Source organism: Pseudophryne corroboree, chromosome 2 (genome assembly GCF_028390025.1).
Source record: "Pseudophryne corroboree isolate aPseCor3 chromosome 2, aPseCor3.hap2, whole genome shotgun sequence".
NCBI lineage: Eukaryota > Metazoa > Chordata > Amphibia > Anura > Myobatrachidae > Pseudophryne > Pseudophryne corroboree.
Window position 1 is genome coordinate 382,943,440 of NC_086445.1, and position 22,950 is coordinate 382,966,389.

The 22,950-nt window shown below is 42.0% G+C and overlaps 1 protein-coding gene across 3 annotated transcripts in view; it reads right to left on the reverse strand.

Moving 5' to 3' along the window:
• The window catches only part of FGF14 (fibroblast growth factor 14), a 900,283-nt gene that overhangs the window by 242,807 nt on the left and 634,526 nt on the right, over positions 1–22,950 (reverse strand). For 2 of the 3 annotated variants that reach the window (XM_063953249.1, XM_063953250.1), the window contains exon 2: positions 1,521–1,631. In XM_063953249.1, coding sequence (XP_063809319.1) covers positions 1,521–1,631 — 111 coding nt within the window. Of the gene's footprint in view, positions 1–1,520; positions 1,632–2,192; positions 2,324–22,950 lie in introns of those variants that run through there. The other variant, XM_063953251.1, reaches the window with a different exon arrangement.

Sequence of the window (22,950 nt, forward strand, 5' to 3'; positions counted from 1 at the left end):
ACCAAATATGAAATAACTCAAACCCATGTGCTGTGTTACGATGTACAGACTGTAGTTTATGATTTAAATGGACCTGGATAGTGACCAAGCAAAATAAAGCTAGAGCTCTTTAATAATAGAAGAGTGACGAGAGACCAGCAAGGAGGAAATGTTGTGGTTTCTGTCACTAGCCTATACTGTAGCTGAATCCTTATTCCAAACACAATTGGAAAAGGACCTTTAGGCAATGGCTCCAAATTCTAAATACACCTATTCACTCCAAGGTTTGCTTTACTGCATAAACCTATTTAAGGACATGTCATATTTCCTATACTGCTGCTGGAACTAGATTTTGTGTGGTTGTATACAGAAATATTCTTACACCAAATAATGCTAACTGGTGATGTGGCCAGACATGTGAAGACAGTGTCCTTCCTTTCAATTTTAGCCTTGGGGCTTCCTTTAAATTGATGGTCTTAGAAGCCAAGTAGATAAGGTTTCTGTTGACACTTCATTACATTGTCTGGCTGGACCAAAAGTAAAGTATGGACATTTTTCACAGATTCTACACCAATAAATACATTACTCACAACAAAGGGATAATACATTGCTCAATATTCTTAATCACAGGGCAGACCTCATTCTATACATACAGTATGCTCCTGTGTCAGAATGGATTGTACAGTATACAGTAGCTGGGGCTAACATTCTGCCTTTTGCACAGTATACAGGTGTGCATTTGCATACCACTAGGTCCACAATGTTATGCAATACTCTAGAACGCACAGTATTCTATTTTACTGTATTGCAATCAATCATGGTAATTTTTGATCGCCACTTTGCATTTACTAAAAATAATGTTTATAATGGCCAAGTGACTTCTCTGGTATAAATAATTTAACTATGATATGTGAAATTATATTATTTAAAAAATTGCAGTATAACAGTGTAAGATAATAGTCTTCCTCCAATGCATTAGGTCGTGTGTTGCAAAACTGCAAATACAAATTAAAATCTATAAATAACTTGGAAAATGAGAGTAATTTTTTTTTTTACATATCATTTAAAAAATCAGTTTTCACTAATTACAGACAGTTATTGGTACTTAAATACTTATATGTATTTTATGTAGTTTGAGTGCTATATATTTATATTATTTTTATTGTTAAATGCTAGGGGGCTTATTAACTTAGTGGTGGCTTACAAAAGCTGCCACTTCCTAACGTGTTTAAGCCCAAAATTTAAAAGGGCAATGCATTTAATACCCCAGGTCTTGCTTTTAAAAGCATTGCCCCCTTTTCCTTTTACATTTCAGGCTGACACATGCAAGGAAGGGACAGCATGTGCAAGCTACCTTTTATTAAATAAAAAATGAACTCCTATTTCTTATGTAACAGTTGCAACATAACCTAAAGCAACATATCAGACATTTTCTTTGATTCGTTTAATATGCAGTTTACGAATATATAAGAAATCAGTTATATTCAGTTTTTCTCACATACAGCTATGGAAGTATTTCTTTAATAATTATTTGTACTCACTAGAATTGCTGCTGTCATCCTTGGTTCCATCGAGAGTTCCATCTGGGTGCATTTGCAAGTAGTAACCTTGCCTGCAATATAACCTTGTCACTATGCCCTTGAGCTGGGGATCTGAAATACAGACATATTGTGACATTAGACTCAAAACTTTGCCATTAATTACTTGTTTTTCTCTTGTTCGTGTCCTAAACTGCGCTGGCAGACTCCTTCTCTCCATGGCTGTCTGGTCTAGTGTGAGAGTAGTAGGACTGTGATGGTGCTTCCAAAAGAATCTGACCATACCAGTTATGTGACCTTTTCAGTCATATTAACACCTTCCCAAAATGTCTAGTAACCTTATGTTATCACTGACCATAGGGGCTGTAGGTTGCATAACACACACCACATGTGTGCTCACTATCTTCCTATACATCAGCAGAAAAACAACAGGAAATACTAACATTGAAACGCTTTCTAAAATAATTTACTGGACTACTTTGTATCATCAAAACAATTCTGACATATATATTAAAAGAACTGCATTTTATTTCAAATATTTACAAACCGTGAACTTTACGTTGGTCAAGTTTTTAAGAATTAAGTTCCATTTTATTCCAGTTTACCAATTAATAGTATAAATAAGTACATGTACAGTACACTACACAGAATAATATATATGAATACTACTCATACTTGTTTACTTTCCTGGAAAGGTAAGGAGGAGCCCAAAAATCACGTGGCGCTCCTGGCCATCCGAAAAAGTGGGCAAGTCTACCGAGCTGGCTGCCCTCTCCTGCAGCCACCCACTTACATGGCAAAAGTGGGCGGCCCAGTCGGCAGATGATGTGATTTGCACAACATGGCTCCGCCTGCCACTTCACAATGCTGGTAATAATGGCATTGTGTAGTAGGGGTGGGTCCAAGATGATGCAATTGAGTCATCATGCCCACTGTTCCGCCCACTTTTCAGTGACATACCCCTTCTGGAGGGTGCCGCCAGGAAGTATGATACTAGTGTATATTTATTAAGAGAACTACAAGTTCAACATTACTTCTTCTAGTAAAGGAAATACATATTGATCTATACCCTAAAAAACTGCATAATATGTGCTTAGCTTTACTAAGTCATGACATTACCACAAAACATTTTTTAGACATGTACATCTGTTTTGCTTAATGATTTAAAAATAAGAAGTTCATTTTACAATAATATCCCTTTGATGTTGATAATATCCAAAAATAGCCAGCCACTAGTTTGTGGCTATGAAACAAATCTTTCAAGCAAGTAAATGTGTTGCTAGCTATGTACTGTAATGGACAGTAACATTCTCTTTTTATCATGTAGAGGAAATCCCAAGCGATCAATTTTATTTCATCTTCAGGGCTCCCCTCATTAAATATGAAAGAACTGTGGAAGTCTGGGTAATAATTCTATTTAATTTCCGTTAATGCTAATGAAAATCTCATACATAAATAAGCGAGCATAGTAAGTGATAGCTAGAAATAACAAAACCGTATACACACAGGCAGCAAAATTAGCAAGTTGTTGTAATTGAAGCTCATGGTCATTTACTGGTCCATTATACCACATTAACATAATACCTAATACAGTCTCTGTAACTTTCCATCAGTATGTTTGTATATGTACATGTTTCCACAGACAGGCGTTGTCATCTCTCCATGTATAATTTCAGCATCCCCTAACATGTACAGTACCTTGTGCAGTTCCCTCTAAGATAACCAATTTAGAAGGGGAAGCATTACTGCAGTGTTTTTGCTAGCAAGTTCACTTTTTAACACTAAAATATCAAGATGTTCGTCTTCAATGGTATAGTGCCTTTTTATTCACTGGAAAATACAGCTACAATATACTAGAACAAGTTGGTCATACTGTGTGGTCTTTGTTTTAATTACATGTGCAGTTGACACCAGAGCCTTACAGCATCAGCTTGACTGAAACCTTACCTTAAGGCCAGTACTCACTGGCCGATGCGGGAGAGATGTGTGCTGAGCGAACCGCTCAGCACACATCTCTCCTGCCACTCAGCACAGCGCGATGTGTGCTGAGCGTGCGGGGGGAGACGGGGGGGGGGGGCGCTCATTTCACCCAGCGGGTAAAATGAGCGACCCGCTAGATTGGCCTGCACGGCAGGCCAATCTAGCACCAGCGATAGTGATGAGCGGGGCTGCGCATCGCTATCGCTGTAGGGGTACACACAGAGCGATCAGGCTTAAAATCTAAGCAATCTAGTCAGATTGCTTAGATTTTAAGCAGCGATCGCTCCGTGAGTACCCCCCTTTACTGTACAGCTCCTTTCAATTTAACAGTCTAAGGGAAGATTCAGAGCTGGTCGTAGAGGTGCTAAGATTAGCACATCTATGGATCAGATTCTCTGACATGCGCGGGGGGGGGGGACGCCTAGCACAGGGCTAGTCTGCCCCGCATGTCAGGCCCTACCACCTTTCCTCCCGCACAGGTGCGAAAGCATCACACGGCGGCAGTGCTTTAGAACCCGCCAAGTAGCTCCCTACCTGTGCTGGCAGGTGGCTACCCACCATGTTTTGGGTCACAGAAGTGGAGAGATCACTGCTTCCAATTACATCAGTGTTCTCAACTCCTTATATAATCTGTATTGTTATTATCGGATTGGCAACAGGATGTTCTGTCCCCACTAAAGTAAAATCTGGGTACACATGAACAAGGAGGAGATAAAGAATAGTAACACAGTTTTTCCCAATAAAATGTAGCAAAGTGGGGACAAATGAGCCCCCCTGGTCTGACCCAGTCCACCTAAACACACCCAGTAATAGATGTTAAAATTGAGATTGACCAACCAAATTAGGATAGTTGGGAGGTATTGTAACATCTAAGTGCTATGACCAAAATTTTCCTATTTGAAGTTTCTTTTTTCCCACTGAACCAGTAAAAATGATAAAATATTGGCCTTCTTATGATATCGAGATTAATAGGGAATAATAAATATGCCAAAGTAAAATGCTAAATTACTTCTCAAGGTACCAGTGACTAAAGTTTAGAGTGTTACACCTCTCTCAGGAACTCTGCTATCCACATTTCCCTCCTACAGCAGCATACAATAAATGTCTAACTAACTTGGCTTGGTGGAAAAAAATAATGGTAATGTAATAGCTATTTTATATTGTCATAAAAATTACATTGAGGGACTTTGCTTTTCTCCAAAATAATCAGGAAGCAGCTGCCACCAATCAGTAGTCGCTTGTTCCCATCCAGATAAACACATTGGAGGGAGAAACAAGTCTGAAGCCAAGGTACAGGACCAATGCCATCTGGTGAATGTGTGTAGGAATTAAAAGCTTGAACCTGGTGAATAACTAATCTAATTTACAAATACAAAATCAAGTGGTATTCTGCCTAGGCATTTATAGACCTTATTTATTAAGGTTAACAACTAATACTTTCCATAGCTATATTTATACCCAGTATTAATAATAAAAATGAGATGGTTAATATATATACGATCATGAAAGAACCCTTGAGATTATTGTAACAGGGGCAGCTAAATGGTCCGATAAGTATATATACTGTAAACAGAAAACTGAAGAGAGATTTAAAATGCTCTTCAATAGAAAATGTAAAAACATTTGTTTGTAAAGCTCTTTAGGGGTGATGGATTGGGACATGAAGAGCCAACAGGTGCCCATGAAACAGTGTTTGCGGCACCATTGGTGGATTTTTACCATTTGCTAAAAGAGGTGCGGACAGCCACAAGAAGCTGCGATCAGCTCAAGGAAGCCCTCGCTGCATCATAGTGTAGTATAGGTTATTAATACAGGTTGAGTATCCCATATCCAAATATCCGAAATACGGAATATTCCGAAATACAGACTTTTTTGAGCGAGAGTGAGATAGTGAAACTTTTGTTTTCTGATGGCTCAGTGTACACAAACTTTGTTTAATACACACAGTTATTAAAAATATTGTATTAAATGACCTTCAGGCTGTGTGTATAAGGTGTATATGAAACATAAATGAATTGTGTGAATGTAGACACACTTTGTTTATTGCACAAAGTTATAAAAAATATTGGCTAAAATTACCTTCAGGCTGTGTGTATAAGGTGCATATAAAACATAAATGCATTCTGCGCTTAGATTTAGGTCCCATTGCCATGATATCTCATTATGGTATGCAATTATTCCAAAATACGGAAAAATCCGATATCCAAAATACCTCTGGTCCCATGCATTTTGGATAAGGGATACTCAACCTGTACAAACACAAAATTGAATTCACTGGACTAAACAGGGACAGGGGCCACTGACAAGGGCCTCAGTGGAGTCAGTGACACCTGGTGTGCTATACAGCAACCCTCCCAAAAGTGAACATGGCCTCACAGGAAGGGCGTGGGCTTGTATCCTGACCCCATTGTGATCGCTCCCTGGGCATGCTCAGCATTCCTGGATATGCTGGATTGCTCCCGAAACCTGACAGCCTGCACTGCTAGCTCCTCTTCAATGACAATGATGTCGCAGTGCAGCAGCCAGCTTCCTGTCACTGAGGAGGAGTTGACATTTTGGAGTTGCCCTTTGAAGGGTTACACCCAGGTGCGGTCCGCACCCCCTAGTGATGCCACTGGTCTTTGATACAATTTAGATCCACTTAGGAAGTATGATATTGTGGTAGTCATGTTATAATAATGATTCTAACCACCATAGATCTCTAGCCCTGTTCTTCAAATAGTCTGCTGCTGTAATCTTATAGATAATGGGTTGTTGTAAGTATCACCATCTTGTTTTTCTCTTTTATAAGAGACATTAATATTAGTGATGAGCGAGGTTCGGTTTTACTCGGTTTTACTCGGTTTTACTCGGTTCTCAAAACGGCATCTTATTGGCTATCCAAAACACGTGACATCCGTGAGCCAATAAGATGCCGTTTTGAGAACCGAGTAAAACCGAGTAAAACCGAGTAAAACCGAACCCGCTCATCACTAATTAATATACAGAGTCTACAGGCAGGGGGCGTGGCCCTCAGTCAGCGGTACGTTGGTGGGCCCTGTCCATTAGGCTAAAGTTAATTGAATGGATCCACTAAATGATTATCTAGGAGAACTGCCCCTTGGGAGGAAATCTGGATTCATTGACAGGCTTAGAGAATTAAAATGAAGTCCAGTCAATCAAGAAGGGAGCTTTTAGGTAGAACAGCGATTTGGTATACTACTGGCAGAAGAATTACTGCCAAAACGTAGAAGGAACTTTGCTGACAGACAGAAGTCCGAGCTTCATTAGCCTAGCTAGCCTTTAACAAAAAGTAAAGAGTTAATGGGTAACAGAGGAGTATTTGAGTCAAAATCCCAGCTTTCAAGATAGGGGCATGCTGGGACTAATAGTGTACCAAGCTATAAACTGTACCTATATGCATAAATAATAAAAAATCTATATAGAACTACAGCATGGGTGCTTTTTGCAATATTCTATGTCACTTTCAATAACATTTACTGGAATATATTTGTTGGATTAATTATCAGAAGTTTAAATTGCAAGAAAATCATGGTAATTTAAAAATGTACATATTGTACCTCTAGTTTTTTTCTAAATAAATAATAAAATATTCATGTTTTGTACTAACTCCACACTAGGCAAGAAGCAGGGGTATAGGGACTTTGCCAAAAGGAGGTGTACTTTAGGGATCTTTCTTTCACAGAACAAGGGAAATACATATCCTACTTAGATAAGACAAATGTCAAAAATCAATATGGCAGTATCAGCTGTCTCTTGCCAAAATAAACCTTAGAGAAAGGATGTTTAATTTACATAAAGTACACATTGATTCTCTACACCAAAGCTGTTGCTTGTGCAATCATGCAAATTACAACTATTTGGGAAGATAAAATTCCATTAGTCCTCTATACTTATGGACTTCCTTTGTCAATGCTACTTTGTCAGTGCATGTCTTAGCAAGAAGATCATGTAAGTGACAAATTCCTTTTGTTTTACATTTCAAGAAAGATTAAAGGGCCTATTTTAGTTAGTTTAAAAGACAGATGAAATCAGCTACAGCTCCAAATGAACTGGACAAATGCAGCTACCCTAAAATAATGTTAGATAAAGCTCAGAGTGGGAAAAAGTCAACTTCAAGGCAATTACAGTAGTAATACGATTGTTTATTAATGCAAGGCACATTTTTAGGTTCAGTCAGCAATGGTACTATAGGTCAGTTATCTTGGACATGCATTACAAATCACATAATATTTTTATGTAAAGAAAATGTTCATGTACTGTAGATAACGCTAATGACAACACTTAGCAATCAAATCATTACAAAACGGATCTGAACTCTGTGTACTTGTTAGAAAATCATACAGATTAATGCATATTACAAATGTGAGATGATAGATGGTGCTTAAAACATTATATTCCTGTTTTGCAAAGTCAGGACAAAGGTGGCAATTGAGGCAATTGTTATAGCGCAGACTAATGAGGTGTATTGTATCTACTCCTTTAACGTGGTATTATAACAGTGTAGGGAGGCTTGTGATTGGTGGATGGGTTTTCAGTATTAGCCCTTTAAGGCTGGCATTTTCACCAACTCAGGCTGAGAGAGGGGAGATGAAAACACTGTGAGTGGATTAATCCGTTCCATCCTATCATATTTATGGCATATTTATCACAATCTGCATCTCGGATGTGGATAGGATGCAAGAAATTAGCCCCATCCCACAATGCAATATTTCAATACATTGCAAGGACGTATCAAACATTGCATGCAGGAACAGATTTTGCAAGAAAGGGCTCCAGGTGGAGGATCTGAATAATGGGAGTGCCGGACACATTGGCATGTTTATATATGTATATACTGTGTGTATATATATATATATATATATATATATATATATATATATAAAAGAAGTGATTCCCATCTGCAACTCCTTCTAGCTTCAGTAAAATGCCTCAGTAATCTGTCCCACCCAGTTTGGTGTGACATAAAGAAGAAGAAGAAGAGGAAGAAGCAGAAGTAGATATAGTGATTGGATAGGGAATTTAGAAGTACTGGTGGGGAGAATGTAAGTAAATGGATTTTGATAGTATTACATTTGAAGCCGTAAGAAGGTGGCAGTATGGCACACCACTCTATACAATCCATATGCACACTAATACGGTATGCGGTTGAATTACGATCTCTGTCGGGATCCCGGCGGTCAGGATACCAATGCTGGGATCCCGTCTGCCGTAGAAATGCCGGTGGTTGGAATCCTGACCCATGCCCAGTATTGCCACTTGGGTGGTGGTCCACGCCACCACCTGATGCAGAATATAATAGTGTGGCGACCTAAGGTCGCCACCGGACCCGAAGCATGGCGAGCGCATTGAGGTGACACGCTGCACTCACTGCTGGGATTCTGGCTATCAGATTCCTGGCATCGGTCTCCTGACCACCGGGATTTCATACCCGTCCCACACATACATACACACTCATGCAAGACCTAAGTGATGCACAGAACAATGATAGAGAAATGAATGACAACATTTCACTGTATAGGTGCAGTCTTGATGTTTTTAACTTGTATGGCACTTTTTATCTTTTCCTTCTGCAAAGTGATATAGCAGAACATAATAATTTCCTGTTCTTCTATAACGAGGATATGTTTAGGCAATCAGTATAAAATTATCACTTGGCCCATTTTACTTGTTATAATCAAATGATTATTTCAAAAAATCATGGATCTCTAGGGTTCTTAATTAGGTGATTAAAATCATCTATCCATTTTACAATTACCATTAGCATCACAAAAACACATTACTAAGGTATGTGGAAAGGGTTTTAGAGGATTACGGTGGAGCTGCTGTGTTTGAAGTGCAAGCAGACATTTCTGGTTCAATATACATGTATATAAACCTGAGCTGTGCTTTGGCATTTATACAACTCTTGCCTTAGGGCACCCATTCAGCTTTCTGAAAGGTTTTCAAAAAGATCTAATTCCTTGTAGCATGTCTCACTTCTTAACTCATTCTTTTCAACTAGTTCCCCATCGTAAAAGCTAGTATGCGTGAAACTGTTGGATTGTACACATCGATTGACACCATATCCAGCTGCAGCGCCACCCAAAGGCTGCAGGGGGGAGCTGGCAAGGATATATGAACATACATGTAAAGTTTGTATGTAACATATGTCCTGGCTTCCTTCCCCGGGAATAAGCAACCGCGCTGCAGCATGCCACACAGCGCCCCCGGATTCACATTGGCTGGTTTCACAGTAGTCCAGGGTCGGGCTTAAAGACGAATGACAGGCTGAGCACTGAGTGGCATGCTGCGGCGACTGCTGATTCCCGGGGAAGGAAGCCAGGACATATGTTACATAAAACTTCACATGTATGTTCATATGTCCTGGCCAGCTCCACTCTGTGGCCTTTGGATGGCGCTGCAGCACAGGCACAGGAGCACTAGCCGCTGCTAACCATATCTAATAAATAGAAAATAGGTGGCATTATGGGCCATACTTGCCTACCTGACCCTCTCCATGAGGGAGAAAATGCTCTGTTCCTGGACTTGCCTGGTAATGTATGATTGCCATCACCTGTGGTGAAACACCTTTCTTATCCATTAACTAGCTCACCACAGGTGATGGCAATCATACATTACCAGGAAAGTCCAGGAACAGAGCATTTTCTCCCTCATGGAGAGTGTCAGGTAGGCAAGTATGTTATGGGCTAAGGTGAAAGTGAGAACTCTACATCTCTTACATCTATTAGTACTAAAGAAAATATTATAGAGGTTTTGCTCACATTAATTGGCTGCATAGATCATAGTCAGTACCTTTTAAGTTATAAGTACTATAAAATATTATTTTATGTATAACAATAATTTCATCGTCAAAAGTTTGCATTCAATTTCATGCCCTATAAATACTGATAAAGTGCATTTGTAGTAGTAGAAGTACCAGCAGCACTACTTTTGTTTATTCCCATTCTAAACAGTATTTTTGCTACATAGGGAATACCTAATACCTTCTGCTGCAAATGCTCTGGTGTGTGGTTGGGGCAGTATGGGAAATACAGTGGAAAATTTTAGAGAAGAAACGCAGAATGAGGAGAATATTGCATGCCAGATTAAGCGATAATACCGCCTGTAGTAATAATACACTCTGTAAGCCATGTGAAACATGTAGAAGCTAATCTAGTGACATAAAATGTCATTTTAATATATTTTTCCATTATTTCATATTCATAGCTATAGTTCTATAATTAAATGCTAGAGCATATTATAGGAGACTAAACTGTAATGTCAAACCACAGCCTTTGTTGAAGGTTTAATGAACTACATGGCAAAGAAGAATTTTACTTCAATCCTAGATGAACTTTAAAATTCCCAGTTTCTGTAATGTTAATTCTAAAGCAGAGAATTTCCTTGTGATGTATTAACTATTCATTTGGCAGCCAATTTAATATTTCTTTTAAGATAAGGGGGATGCACAGATAACAGAGCAGGGAAATACCATTTGAAAATCAAGATCAAATAGAAAATCGGCAGCTTTTTTGGCTAAAACACTCTGAAAATGTCACAGTAATGTAGGAATGAGGAGAGGACTCTGCGACTGGACATTCCGTGACTACAGCCCCAGTCTCACATCTAGGAGTTCTAACAAGACAGGGGAGTGAGCACAAGATTAATTATGCAGTGATCGTTATCTGGAAGAAGTCCATGCTTAGTATTTTCCAGGCTGCAGGCACACATAAAATCCTATTTTTGGTGAAGAACTGCTTTTGCTATCAGGTTTAATCTATACAGCCTATGTTCCATGGACCGTGATCACCTCTTCTAAAGTAGACCCTTACACATTATGTATACATAATTCATACGTACATGGCAGTCATTGCTTATTGTGGGAAACAATAGTATGCTATTTTAATGTCAGTGTCCCTGACATAGTTTTATAATTTCTTACTCTTCACAGTCTTGTAATTTATAAGTGGGGTCAATACTGCGCCACCTCTGGGAAAAAGCGGTAATAATAATAGAATACAATTATATTTATAATACAAAGAAGATATAAACCAACACAAAGTGCAGCAAAGCAAAACAAAGAGTGAGGAATATGTATTAAGCCTGGAGAAGGTATAAAGAAGTGATAAAGCAGTGATACGTAAGTGCAAGGGGATAATGCACCAGTCAGTCAGCTCCTGTCATTTTTCTAATCCATAATGATTGGCTGGTGCGTTATCACCTTGCGCTTATCACTGGTTTATCACTTCTTTATCCCTTCTCCAGGTTAATACATCTGCCCCAGGGTGCGGTATTATTTGTATGTGTACAGTGTCATCATGGCATAGTGCTGGCGCTGTACAAACGCTAATTAAAGCATTTAAACTGTGCCGGCATTATACCTTTATACAGGACAGTAAAGCATCATTTTTAGAGCTATATACAGAGCCGGCCATTTGATATGCCTAGGGGCATCAGCAGCTTCTGCTGATTAAAATGATTTGCGGCATGCCTATATTCTGTGTATAGCATTTCATATGCAGATACAGCCACAGTCTCACACAGTATATAGGCATGCCGCATATCATTTTAATCAGCAGAAGCTGCTTGTGCATCCTAGCCACATAGCAATGCAAATAAGATGCATTTTCATCAAAAAATAGGTGCCCAACATTAGCATTGAGGCAAGATTTATGAGGACACATCTGTATCCAAGCAGAGGCAGAGGTCACAGTGTTAGTGGCAGTGTGAGTGCTGTGTGCATGTGAGTGGGTTAGTTGTGCAGTAGTGTTCAGAATATGTGTAAGGAGCATTATGTGTGTCATGTAAAAATGCATTAATAATGTGCAACATATGTGTAAGGGGCACTATGTGTGTCATTATGTGTATAAGGGCATTAATAATGTGCAGCATATGTGTAACAGGGTACTACTGTATGTGTGTCATTATGCGTATAGGGGCACTAATAATGTGCAGCATATGTGTAAGGGACATTATGTGTAAAAGGACATTAATAAAGGTTGTCATAATGCATAAGGTGAATTATGTTTATAAGGACATTAATAATGTGTCTCATAGTGTAAGGGGCATTACTCTGTGGCATTATGTGTATAAGGTGCTCTACTATGTGTCGTTGTTTATAGAAAGGGCACTACTGTGTCGTCTAGTGTGAATAAAGAGCAATAGGGTGTGGTGTAATGTGAATAAGGAGCAATTCAGTGTTATGTAATGTGAATAAGGGGCTCTACTGTGAGGAGTAACGTTTATAAGGTAAAGGGATACTACTGTGGGATGTAATATGAATTATGGAAACTTTCGCATGATCAAATGTGAATAAAGTTGCATTACTGTGTGGCGTAATTGGAATTTGGGTTACTATTGTGTGGCTATGCCGCTTGCCAGCAAAAACACACCTCTTTTTGGGCTGTGTGCCAAATGTGCGAACTGTTCCTATTTAAAATATAGGGGGTACAAAAAAATAAGCACTGCTATGGGTGAGGGGTGATAGTGCTGGGAAAGAGGTTCAAGGTCAGAGGCGGAACTAGCGGTGGTGCTAGGGGGCACCAGACAAAATCTTTCCTGGGGCATCATATTGGGTAGGGCCGGCTCTGGCTATATAGAGCTGTATATCAAAAGGTCTCTTTGGGTTTTACTTTTGAAGCAATGATAAATCTCTTTCTCTGACATTTTTGAAAGGGGTTAACACTGTTTCCACCTTTTTGACAAGTGGGATACCATAGAGACACCACTGATTTCTCCTGTGGTAACTCTGTTTTTGTTGGTTTCTGCATCCCCATTGCATGGAACAGTATGTGGACTGCGGTGCATGCTCTGTTTATCAAGTGGCTGGCGCTATCCTATGCTCTTGAATGGGGTATCTGTGAAGCAACAGAGGCATTACTTAATTCATCATGGTCAAGTGTAATTGCGCTGGCTGTGCATGCACATACTGCCTGTACTAGGCTGCCAGTGTGGGGGAGAAATCATTGCTTTGGTTCTCGAGGAGCCCCAGATAGATAACTTAGGGGCAACCTGTGTCCTGTATTGTTGCGATATGCAGCAACAGGGAATGCTACTGCTGAAACACTAATGATAGACAGTTTTATTTCCAAACGTGTACAATGGTTTACCAATACAAATCTTATGAGAAATGGTTAATTACTTAAAATACTAATAGGCCCTACACACTGGCCGATTTTCAGAAAGATATGAACGATCTCGTTCATAAATGAACGAGAACTCGTTCATATCTTTCAGTGTGGAGACTCCAGCGATGAACGATGCGCGTCCCCGCGCTCATTCATCGCTGGTCTCCCGTCTGCTGTGCATGCAGGCCAATATGGACGATCTCGTCCATATTTGCCTGCACTTCAATGCAGCCGCGTGACGGGGGGAGTGAAGAAACTTCACTCCCCCTGTCACTGCCCCCCCGCCGCCGGGTCGCTCGTCGGCCGTATCCGCCGTCGGGCAGCTCGGCGGCGGGTCGGCCAGTGAGTAGGGCCCCTAAGATTCTTCTTCTTCTTAATCAAATTGTTAGAATGAAGTGTTCTGAAAAGCAGCTGAAAACTCTTTCCACACAAATTATGTGTATTAAAGACACATATGTTAGGAAAAGCCCATTGCACAGCATTGCACACATGTGTAATGTATGGTGTGTAATACTCGCAACACAGTAAATGAACGCATTTATTATTTTCTCTTTAAAACAATACATAAAAATATATACAGACATGTGTTGAGAAATATAGATCATAAACTACAACTTGTACTACATACAGTTGCTAACGCAACAAAATACTAAGATACAGGTATGTGACATTAAATTTAGTATGTTTGTAGGAGCCAGTTAAATTAATGATACAGTCCTACACACCAACCAAAACGCACTGTTCATTGCAGTCTCCCCCACAACAGGGACATTAATATACAACAGGCAAGGGAAGTTTGCATCCACAAAAGGCACTGGGCCTGCTTCAGAGTCACACAAACAATAATTTTTATCATGTGTGTGCGCCTGAGTCGCACCAGAGTATGTACCTGTACCAAATGTTGTACATACAGAGTCGCAGAGCAGATGTGGATGCATGGTATGAGAAATGTAAGGGGCATTCCTGGATGGTGAGCGGGAGGTAACGGGAGGTGACTAAAAGGTGCACTGAGATGTCGTATCTTAAGAGAGAGTTACAGGCATAACACTGAAAGTGGTTGCATACAGAGACTCACATAGGTGGCCATACTCAGACAGAGAATTCCACCTACTGTACCATAGGGCTCACGCAAGTACAGTATCTATGGTGCAACGGCCGGTGGTGTCTAAAGAGGCACCAGGCAGTAATGCAAATGGGCTTCTCAGTCCAGGGGCGCAGCCCCGTCCCACCATGTTCCACAACAGGGGCGCCCATGATGATTCAAACTATCAACGGATTTACATCAATAGTTTTTGTGCCATCAACGTTAAGCACTGATGCACCATTGATGGTGAACCCTACAATGTCCATCTCTAATGTGATGTTGAACTGGAATGGAGAAATGCCCCTAAAGGTCGTGGCCCCCCTCTGTGACATAAACAGAAGCTCTTAGTGACTTGCCATGCCCCCCTGCACCACACTTGGCATGAACTGTATGGTGCAGTAGCAGATTTCTGCTGACACAAACCTTGACTAATGGTGTGTACACACGGTGAGATCCTTGCTATGCCCGATTTTCACTTTGCGATTTCCCCTGAACTCCCCGGATCCCAGCACCACCGATTTTGACTAACTTTTCTTGAAATATGGACTATGTGTGCTTACGATTTTGGGTTATGTGAGATTTTGGCTTATGTGAGATTTAATTGACATGTGAGATGAACTAGATAGTACACCGATCTAGCAAGGATTGACTTGCCTGCACAGTCTATCTTTTCTTGCGATACTGACCTGGCGGGACCGCGCATTGGGATCGAGTCGGGATCGCAAGTGGCATAACACCTTGCGATTTGCACTAACTTTTCTTGCGATTTTGATTATATAGTCAAAATCGATATAGTCAAAATCGAAAGAAAAAATCTCACCGTGTGTACACACCATAACACTTGCATGGTCACACCCAAAAAATGCACTTTCATTCAATTTATTCTCCTGTGTTGTGTAGTTGTGTAGGAAGCCCAACTCTGCAGCCAGATGTGGAACAAGGTGAAAACTTTGCAGAGCAGTTTAGTATATTTTGCTCTAATGTAGTCTACAATGGCAATACTTTAGCTGGGACACCCGGAGGTAAGGTCTTATACCCTTCCTGTAATAAGGTGGGAAAGTTGTATATAATTCTTTTGGAAGACACAGGTTTGGAAGTGTTTTCAACATACTTTTTGGTATGAAAACTTTTATGCTCACGAGATCCACAAATACATTTACGAACTGGTTAAGGAGTCTTTGATTCTGCAAACCTTATTGAATGTACTGTATTAGAGATGAGCGGGTTCGGTTCCTCGGAATCCGAACCCGCCCGAACTTCAGCTTTTTTCTCACGGGTCCGAGCGACTCGGATCCTCCCGCCTTGCTCGGTTAACCCGAGCGCGCCCGAACGTCATCATCCCGCTGTCGGATTCTCGCGAGACTCGGATTCTATAAGGAGCCGCGCGTCGCCGCCATTTTCACACGTGCATTGAGATTGATAGGGAGAGGACGTGGCTGGCGTCCTCTCCGTTTATAGAGAAGAGACTAGAGTAGAGAGAGACACAGTATTTAGTAATTTTGGGGAGCATTAGGAGTACTACTACTTGCTGAAGTGATAGTGTGACTGTGTATATCTGACTTGTGGGGGAGACAGTGGGGAGCAGTTAGAGTCTGAGAGCAGGAGTACATATTTTAACGTACAGTGCACACTTTTGCTGCCAGAGTGCCACACTGCCATTGTGACCACACTGACCACCAGTATATTTTGATTGTCTGCTTAGGAGTACTACTTGCAAGTTGCTGATAGTGTGACCAGTGACCTGACCACCAGTTTAATTAATCACCACCAGTTTAATATATATATAATTGTATATATATATATAATTGTAATATACCACCTACCCGTGTTTTTTTTTTTTTTTCTTTCTTCTTGATACATACTATAGTAGCTTACTGTAGCAGTCTGCGGTGCTGAGCTGACAGTGTCCAGCAGGTCCGTCATCAGTCATTACATAATAAATATACATACCTGTCCGGCTGCAGTACTAGTGATATTATATATATATATATATATATATTAATTTCATCTCATTATCATCCAGTCTATATTTGCAGCAGACACAGTACGGTAGTCCACGGCTGTAGCTACCTCTGTGTCGGCAGTCGCTCGTCCATCCATAATTGTATACCACCTACCCGTGGTTTTTTTTTTTCTTTATTCTTGATACATACTACTATAGTAGCTTACTGTAGCAGTCTGCGGTGCTGAGCTGACAGTGTCCAGCAGGTCCGTCATCAGTCATTACATAATAAATATATATACCTGTCCGGCTGCAGTACTAGTGATATTATATATATATATATATTAATTTCATCTCATTATCATCCAGTCTATATTAGCAGCAGACACAGTACGGTAGTCCATGGCTGTAGCTACCTCTGTGTCGGCAGTCGCTCGTCCATCCATAATTGTATACCACCTACCCGTGGTTTTTTTTTTTTCTTTCTTCTTGATACATACTACTATAGTAGCTTACTGTAGCAGTCTGCGGTGCTGAGCTGACAGTGTCCAGCAGGTCCGTCATCAGTCATTACATAATAAATATATATACCTGTCCGGCTGCAGTACTAGTGATATTATATATATATATATTAATTTCATCTCATTATCATCCAGTCTATATTAGCAGCAGACACAGTACGGTAGTCCACGGCTGTAGCTACCTCTGTGTCGGCAGTCGCTCGTCCATCCATAATTGTATACCACCTACCCGTGGTTTTTTTTTTTTTTTTCTTCTTGATACATACTACTATAGTTATAGTAGCTTCATGTAGCAGTCTGCGGTGCTGAGCTGACAGTGTCCAGCAGGTCCGTCATTACATAATAAATATATATACCTGTCCGGCTGCAGTACTAGTGATATTATATATATATATATTAATTTCATCTCATTATCATCCAGTCTATATTAGCAGCAGACACAGTACGGTAGTCCACGGCTGTAGCTACCTCTGTGTCGGCAGTCGCTCGTCCATCCATAAGTATACTAGTATCCATCCATCTCCATTGTTTACCTGAGGTGCCTTTTAGTTGTGCCTATTAAAAAATGGAGAACAAAAATGTGGAGGGTAAAATAGGGAAAGATCAAGATCCACTTCCACCTCGTGCTGAAGCTGCTGCCACTAGTCATGGCCGAGACGATGAAATGCCATCAACGTCGTCTGCCAAGGCCGATGCCCAATGTCTTAGTACAGAGCATGTAAAATCCAAAACACCAAATATCAGTAAAAAAAGGACTCCAAAATCTAAAATAAAATTGTCGGAGGAGCTTCTTGCCAATATGCCATTTACCACACGGAGTGGCAAGGAACGGCTGAGGCCCTGGCCTATGTTCATGGCTAGTGGTTCAGCTTCACATGAGGATGGAAGCACTCAGCCTCTCGCTAGAAAAATGAAACGACTCAAGCTGGCAAAAGCACAGCAAAGAACTGTGCGTTCTTCAAAATCCCAAATCCACAAGGAGAGTCCAATTGTGTCGGTTGCGATGCCTGACCTTCCCAACACTGGACGTGAAGAGCATGCGCCTTCCACCATTTGCACGCCCCCTGCAAGTGCTGGAAGGAGCACCCGCAGTCCAGTTCCTGATAGTCAGACTGAAGATGTCAGTGTTGAAGTACACCAGGATGAGGAGGATATGGGTGTTGCTGGCGCTGGGGAGGAAATTGACCAGGAGGATTCTGATGGTGAGGTGGTTTGTTTAAGTCAGGCACCCGGGGAGACACCTGTTGTCCGTGGGAGGAATATGGCCATTGACATGCCTGGTGAAAATACCAAAAAAATCAGCTCTTCGGTGTGGAAGTATTTCAACAGAAATGCGGACAACAGGTGTCAAGCCGTGTGTTGCCTTTGTCAAGCTGTAATAAGTAGGGGTAAGGACGTTAACCACCTCGGAACATCCTCCCTTATACGTCACCTGCAGCGCATTCATCATAAGTCAGTGACAAGTTCAAAAACTTTGGGCGACAGCGGAAGCAGTCCACTGACCAGTAAATCCCTTCCTCTTGTAACCAAGCTCACGCAAACCACCCCACCAACTCCCTCAGTGTCAATTTCCTCCTTCCCCAGGAATGCCAATAGTCCTGCAGGCCATGTCACTGGCAATTCTGACGAGTCCTCTCCTGCCTGGGATTCCTCCGATGCATCCTTGCGTGTAACGCCTACTGCTGCTGGCGCTGCTGTTGTTGCTGCTGGGAGTCGATGGTCATCCCAGAGGGAAAGTCGTAAGCCCACTTTTACTACTTCCACCAAGCAATTGACTGTCCAACAGTCCTTTGCGAGGAAGATGAAATATCACAGCAGTCATCCTGTTGCAAAGCGGATAACTGAGGCCTTGACAACTATGTTGGTGTTAGACGTGCGTCCGGTATCCGCCGTTAGTTCACAGGGAACTAGACAATTTCTTGAGGTAGTGTGCCCCCGTTACCAAATACCATCTAGGTTCCACTTCTCTAGGCAGGCGATACCGAGAATGTACACGGACGTCAGAAAAAGACTCACCAGTGTCCTAAAAAATGCAGTTGTACCCAATGTCCACTTAACCACGGACATGTGGACAAGTGGAGCAGGGCAGGGTCAGGACTATATGACTGTGACAGCCCACTGGGTAGATGTATGGACTCCCGCCGCAAGAACAGCAGCGGCGGCACCAGTAGCAGCATCTCGCAAACGCCAACTCTTTCCTAGGCAGGCTACGCTTTGTATCACCGGTTTCCAGAATACGCACACAGCTGAAAACCTCTTACGGCAACTGAGGAAGATCATCGCGGAATGGCTTACCCCAATTGGACTCTCCTGTGGATTTGTGGCATCGGACAACGCCAGCAATATTGTGTGTGCATTAAATATGGGCAAATTCCAGCACGTCCCATGTTTTGCACATACCTTGAATTTGGTGGTGCAGAATTTTTTAAAAAACGACAGGGGCGTGCAAGAGATGCTGTCGGTGGCCAGAAGAATTGCGGGACACTTTCGGCGTACAGGCACCACGTACAGAAGACTGGAGCAACACCAAAAACGCCTGAACCTGCCCTGCCATCATCTGAAGCAAGAAGTGGTAACGAGGTGGAATTCAACCCTATATATGCGTCAGAGGTTGGAGGAGCAGCAAAAGGCCATTCAAGCCTATACAATTCAGCACGATATAGGAGGTGGAATGCACCTGTCTCAAGCGCAGTGGAGAATGATTTCAACGTTGTGCAAGGTTCTGCTGCCCTTTGAACTTGCCACACGTGAAGTCAGTTCAGACACTGCCAGCCTGAGTCAGGTCATTCCCCTCATCAGGCTTTTGCAGAAGAAGCTGGAGACATTGAAGGAGGAGCTAACACGGAGCGATTCCGCTAGGCATGTGGGACTTGTGGATGGAGCCCTTAATTCGCTTAACAAGGATTCACGGGTGGTCAATCTGTTGAAATCAGAGCACTACATTTTGGCCACCGTGCTCGATCCTAGATTTAAAACCTACCTTGGATCTCTCTTTCCGGCACACACAAGTCTGCTGGGGTTCAAAGACCTGCTGGTGAGAAAATTGTCAAGTCAAGCGGAACGCGACCTGTCAACATCTCCTCCTTCACATTCTCCCGCAACTGGGGGTGCGAGGAAAAGGCTCAGAATTCCGAGCCCACCCGCTGGCGGTGATGCAGGGCAGTCTGGAGCGACTGCTGATGCTGACATCTGGTCCGGACTGAAGGACCTGACAACGATTACGGACATGTCGTCTACTGTCACTGCATATGATTCTCTCCCCATTGAAAGAATGGTGGAGGATTATATGAGTGACCGCATCCAAGTAGGCACGTCAGACAGTCCGTACTTATACTGGCAGGAAAAAGAGGCAATTTGGAGGCCCTTGCACAAACTGGCTTTATTCTACCTAAGTTGCCCTCCCACAAGTGTGTACTCCGAAAGAGTGTTTAGTGCCGCCGCTCACCTTGTCAGCAATCGGCGTACAAGGTTACATCCAGAAAATGTGGAGAAGATGATGTTCATTAAAATGAATTATAATCAATTCCTCCGTGGAGACATTGACCAGCAGCAATTGCCTCCACAAAGTACACAGGGAGCTGAGATGGTGGATTCCAGTGGGGACGAATTGATAATCTGTGAGGAGAGGGATGTACACGGTGATATATCGGAGGATGATGATGAGGTGGACATCTTGCCTCTGTAGAGCCAGTTTGTGCAAGGAGAGATTAATTGCTTCTTTTTTGGTGGGGGTCCAAACCAACCCGTCATTTCAGTCACAGTCGTGTGGCAGACCCTGTCACTGAAATGATGGGTTGGTTAAAGTGTGCATGTCCTGTTTATACAACATAAGGGTGGGTGGGAGGGCCCAAGGACAATTCCATCTTGCACCTCTTTTTTCTTTAATTTGTCTTTGCGTCATGTGCTGTTTGGGGAGTGTTTTTTGGAAGGGACATCCTGCGTGACACTGCAGTGCCACTCCTAGATGGGCCAGGTGTTTGTGTCGGCCACTAGGGTCGCTTATCTTACTCACACAGCTACCTCATTGCGCCTCTTTTTTTCTTTGTGTCATGTGCTGTTTGGGGAGTGTTTTTTGGAAGGGCCATCCTGCGTGACACTGCAGTGACACTCCTAGATGGGCAAGGTGTTTGTGTCGGCCACTAGGGTCGCTTATCTTACTCACACAGCTACCTCATTGCGCCTCTTTTTTTCTTTGCGTCATGTGCTGTTTGGGGAGTGTTTTTTGGAAGGGCCATCCTGCGTGACACTGCAGTGCCACTCCTAGATGGGCCAGGTGTTTGTGTCGGCCACTAGGGTCGCTTAGCTTACTCACACAGCTACCTCATTGCGCCTCTTTTTTTCTTTGCGTCATGTGCTGTTTGGGGAGTGTTTTTTGGAAGGGCCATCCTGCGTGACACTGCAGTGCCACTCCTAGATGGGCCAGGTGTTTGTGTCGGCCACTAGGGTCGCTTATCTTACTCACACAGCTACCTCATTGCGCCTCTTTTTTTCTTTGCGTCATGTGCTGTTTGGGGAGTGTTTTTTGGAAGGGCCATCCTGCGTGACACTGCAGTGCCACTCCTAGATGGGCCAGGTGTTTGTGTCGGCCACTAGGGTCGCTTAGCTTACTCACACAGCTACCTCATTGCGCCTCTTTTTTTCTTTGCGTCATGTGCTGTTTGGGGAGTGTTTTTTGGAAGGGCCATCCTGCGTGACACTGCAGTGCCACTCCTAGATGGGCCAGGTGTTTGTGTCGGACACTAGGGTCGCTTATCTTACTCACACAGCTACCTCATTGCGCCTCTTTTTTTCTTTGCGTCATGTGCTGTTTGGGGAGTGTTTTTTGGAAGGGCCATCCTGCGTGACACTGCAGTGCCACTCCTAGATGGGCCAGGTGTTTGTGTCGGCCACTAGGGTCGCTTAGCTTAGTCATCCAGCGACCTCGGTGCAAATTTTAGGACTAAAAATAATATTGTGAGGTGTGAGGTATTCAGAATAGACTGAAAATGAGTGGAAATTATGGTTTTTGAGGTTAATAATACTTTGGGATCAAAATGACCCCCAAATTCTATGATTTAAGCTGTTTTTTAGTGTTTTTTGAAAAAAACACCCGAATCCAAAACACACCCGAATCCGACAAAAAAAATTCGGTGAGGTTTTGCCAAAACGCGGTCGAACCCAAAACACGGCCGCGGAACCGAACCCAAAACCAAAACACAAAACCCGAAAAATTTCAAGTGCACATCTCTATACTGTATACCATACAACTAATTTGTATTTCCACTCTGTACTAGAGATCTTAAGCATGCTTGTGGCAATTTCTATAGGTCATTTGATTAAAATGATGTTAAACACTGTTGACATGTTCACTAAGCACTGGTTTCATTGACTGATTTGCTTGTACCATATATCAAACAAAGTACATACTGTACGTATTAATGCTGCATGCTTCAATAAATACATGTACAAATGCTTGTATGATGCTTTAGCGTCTGGAATATGCCTTTATTATTTTTAAAGTGACAATCATTTAAAAAACAAAAACTTTTAAATGATTGGTGTTTTTAATATACGGGCAGAGGTGTCTTTTTTCACTGTGGCTTCAGTAGCACTAAATCATCTCTATCGGTGCGCCTGGTCCCACGCAACTTGGCCACGACAAGTGATTTCTCTCAAAATGTGCATATTATTTGCGTATATAAAACAAGTGGACGCAACAAAACTGCTTTGCTTGCCTACACTGGGGCTAATTCAGTAAGGATCGCCGATGTGATCCTTACTGCATTTCCCCAATGTTGGAGTTCTGCGTATGTGCAGA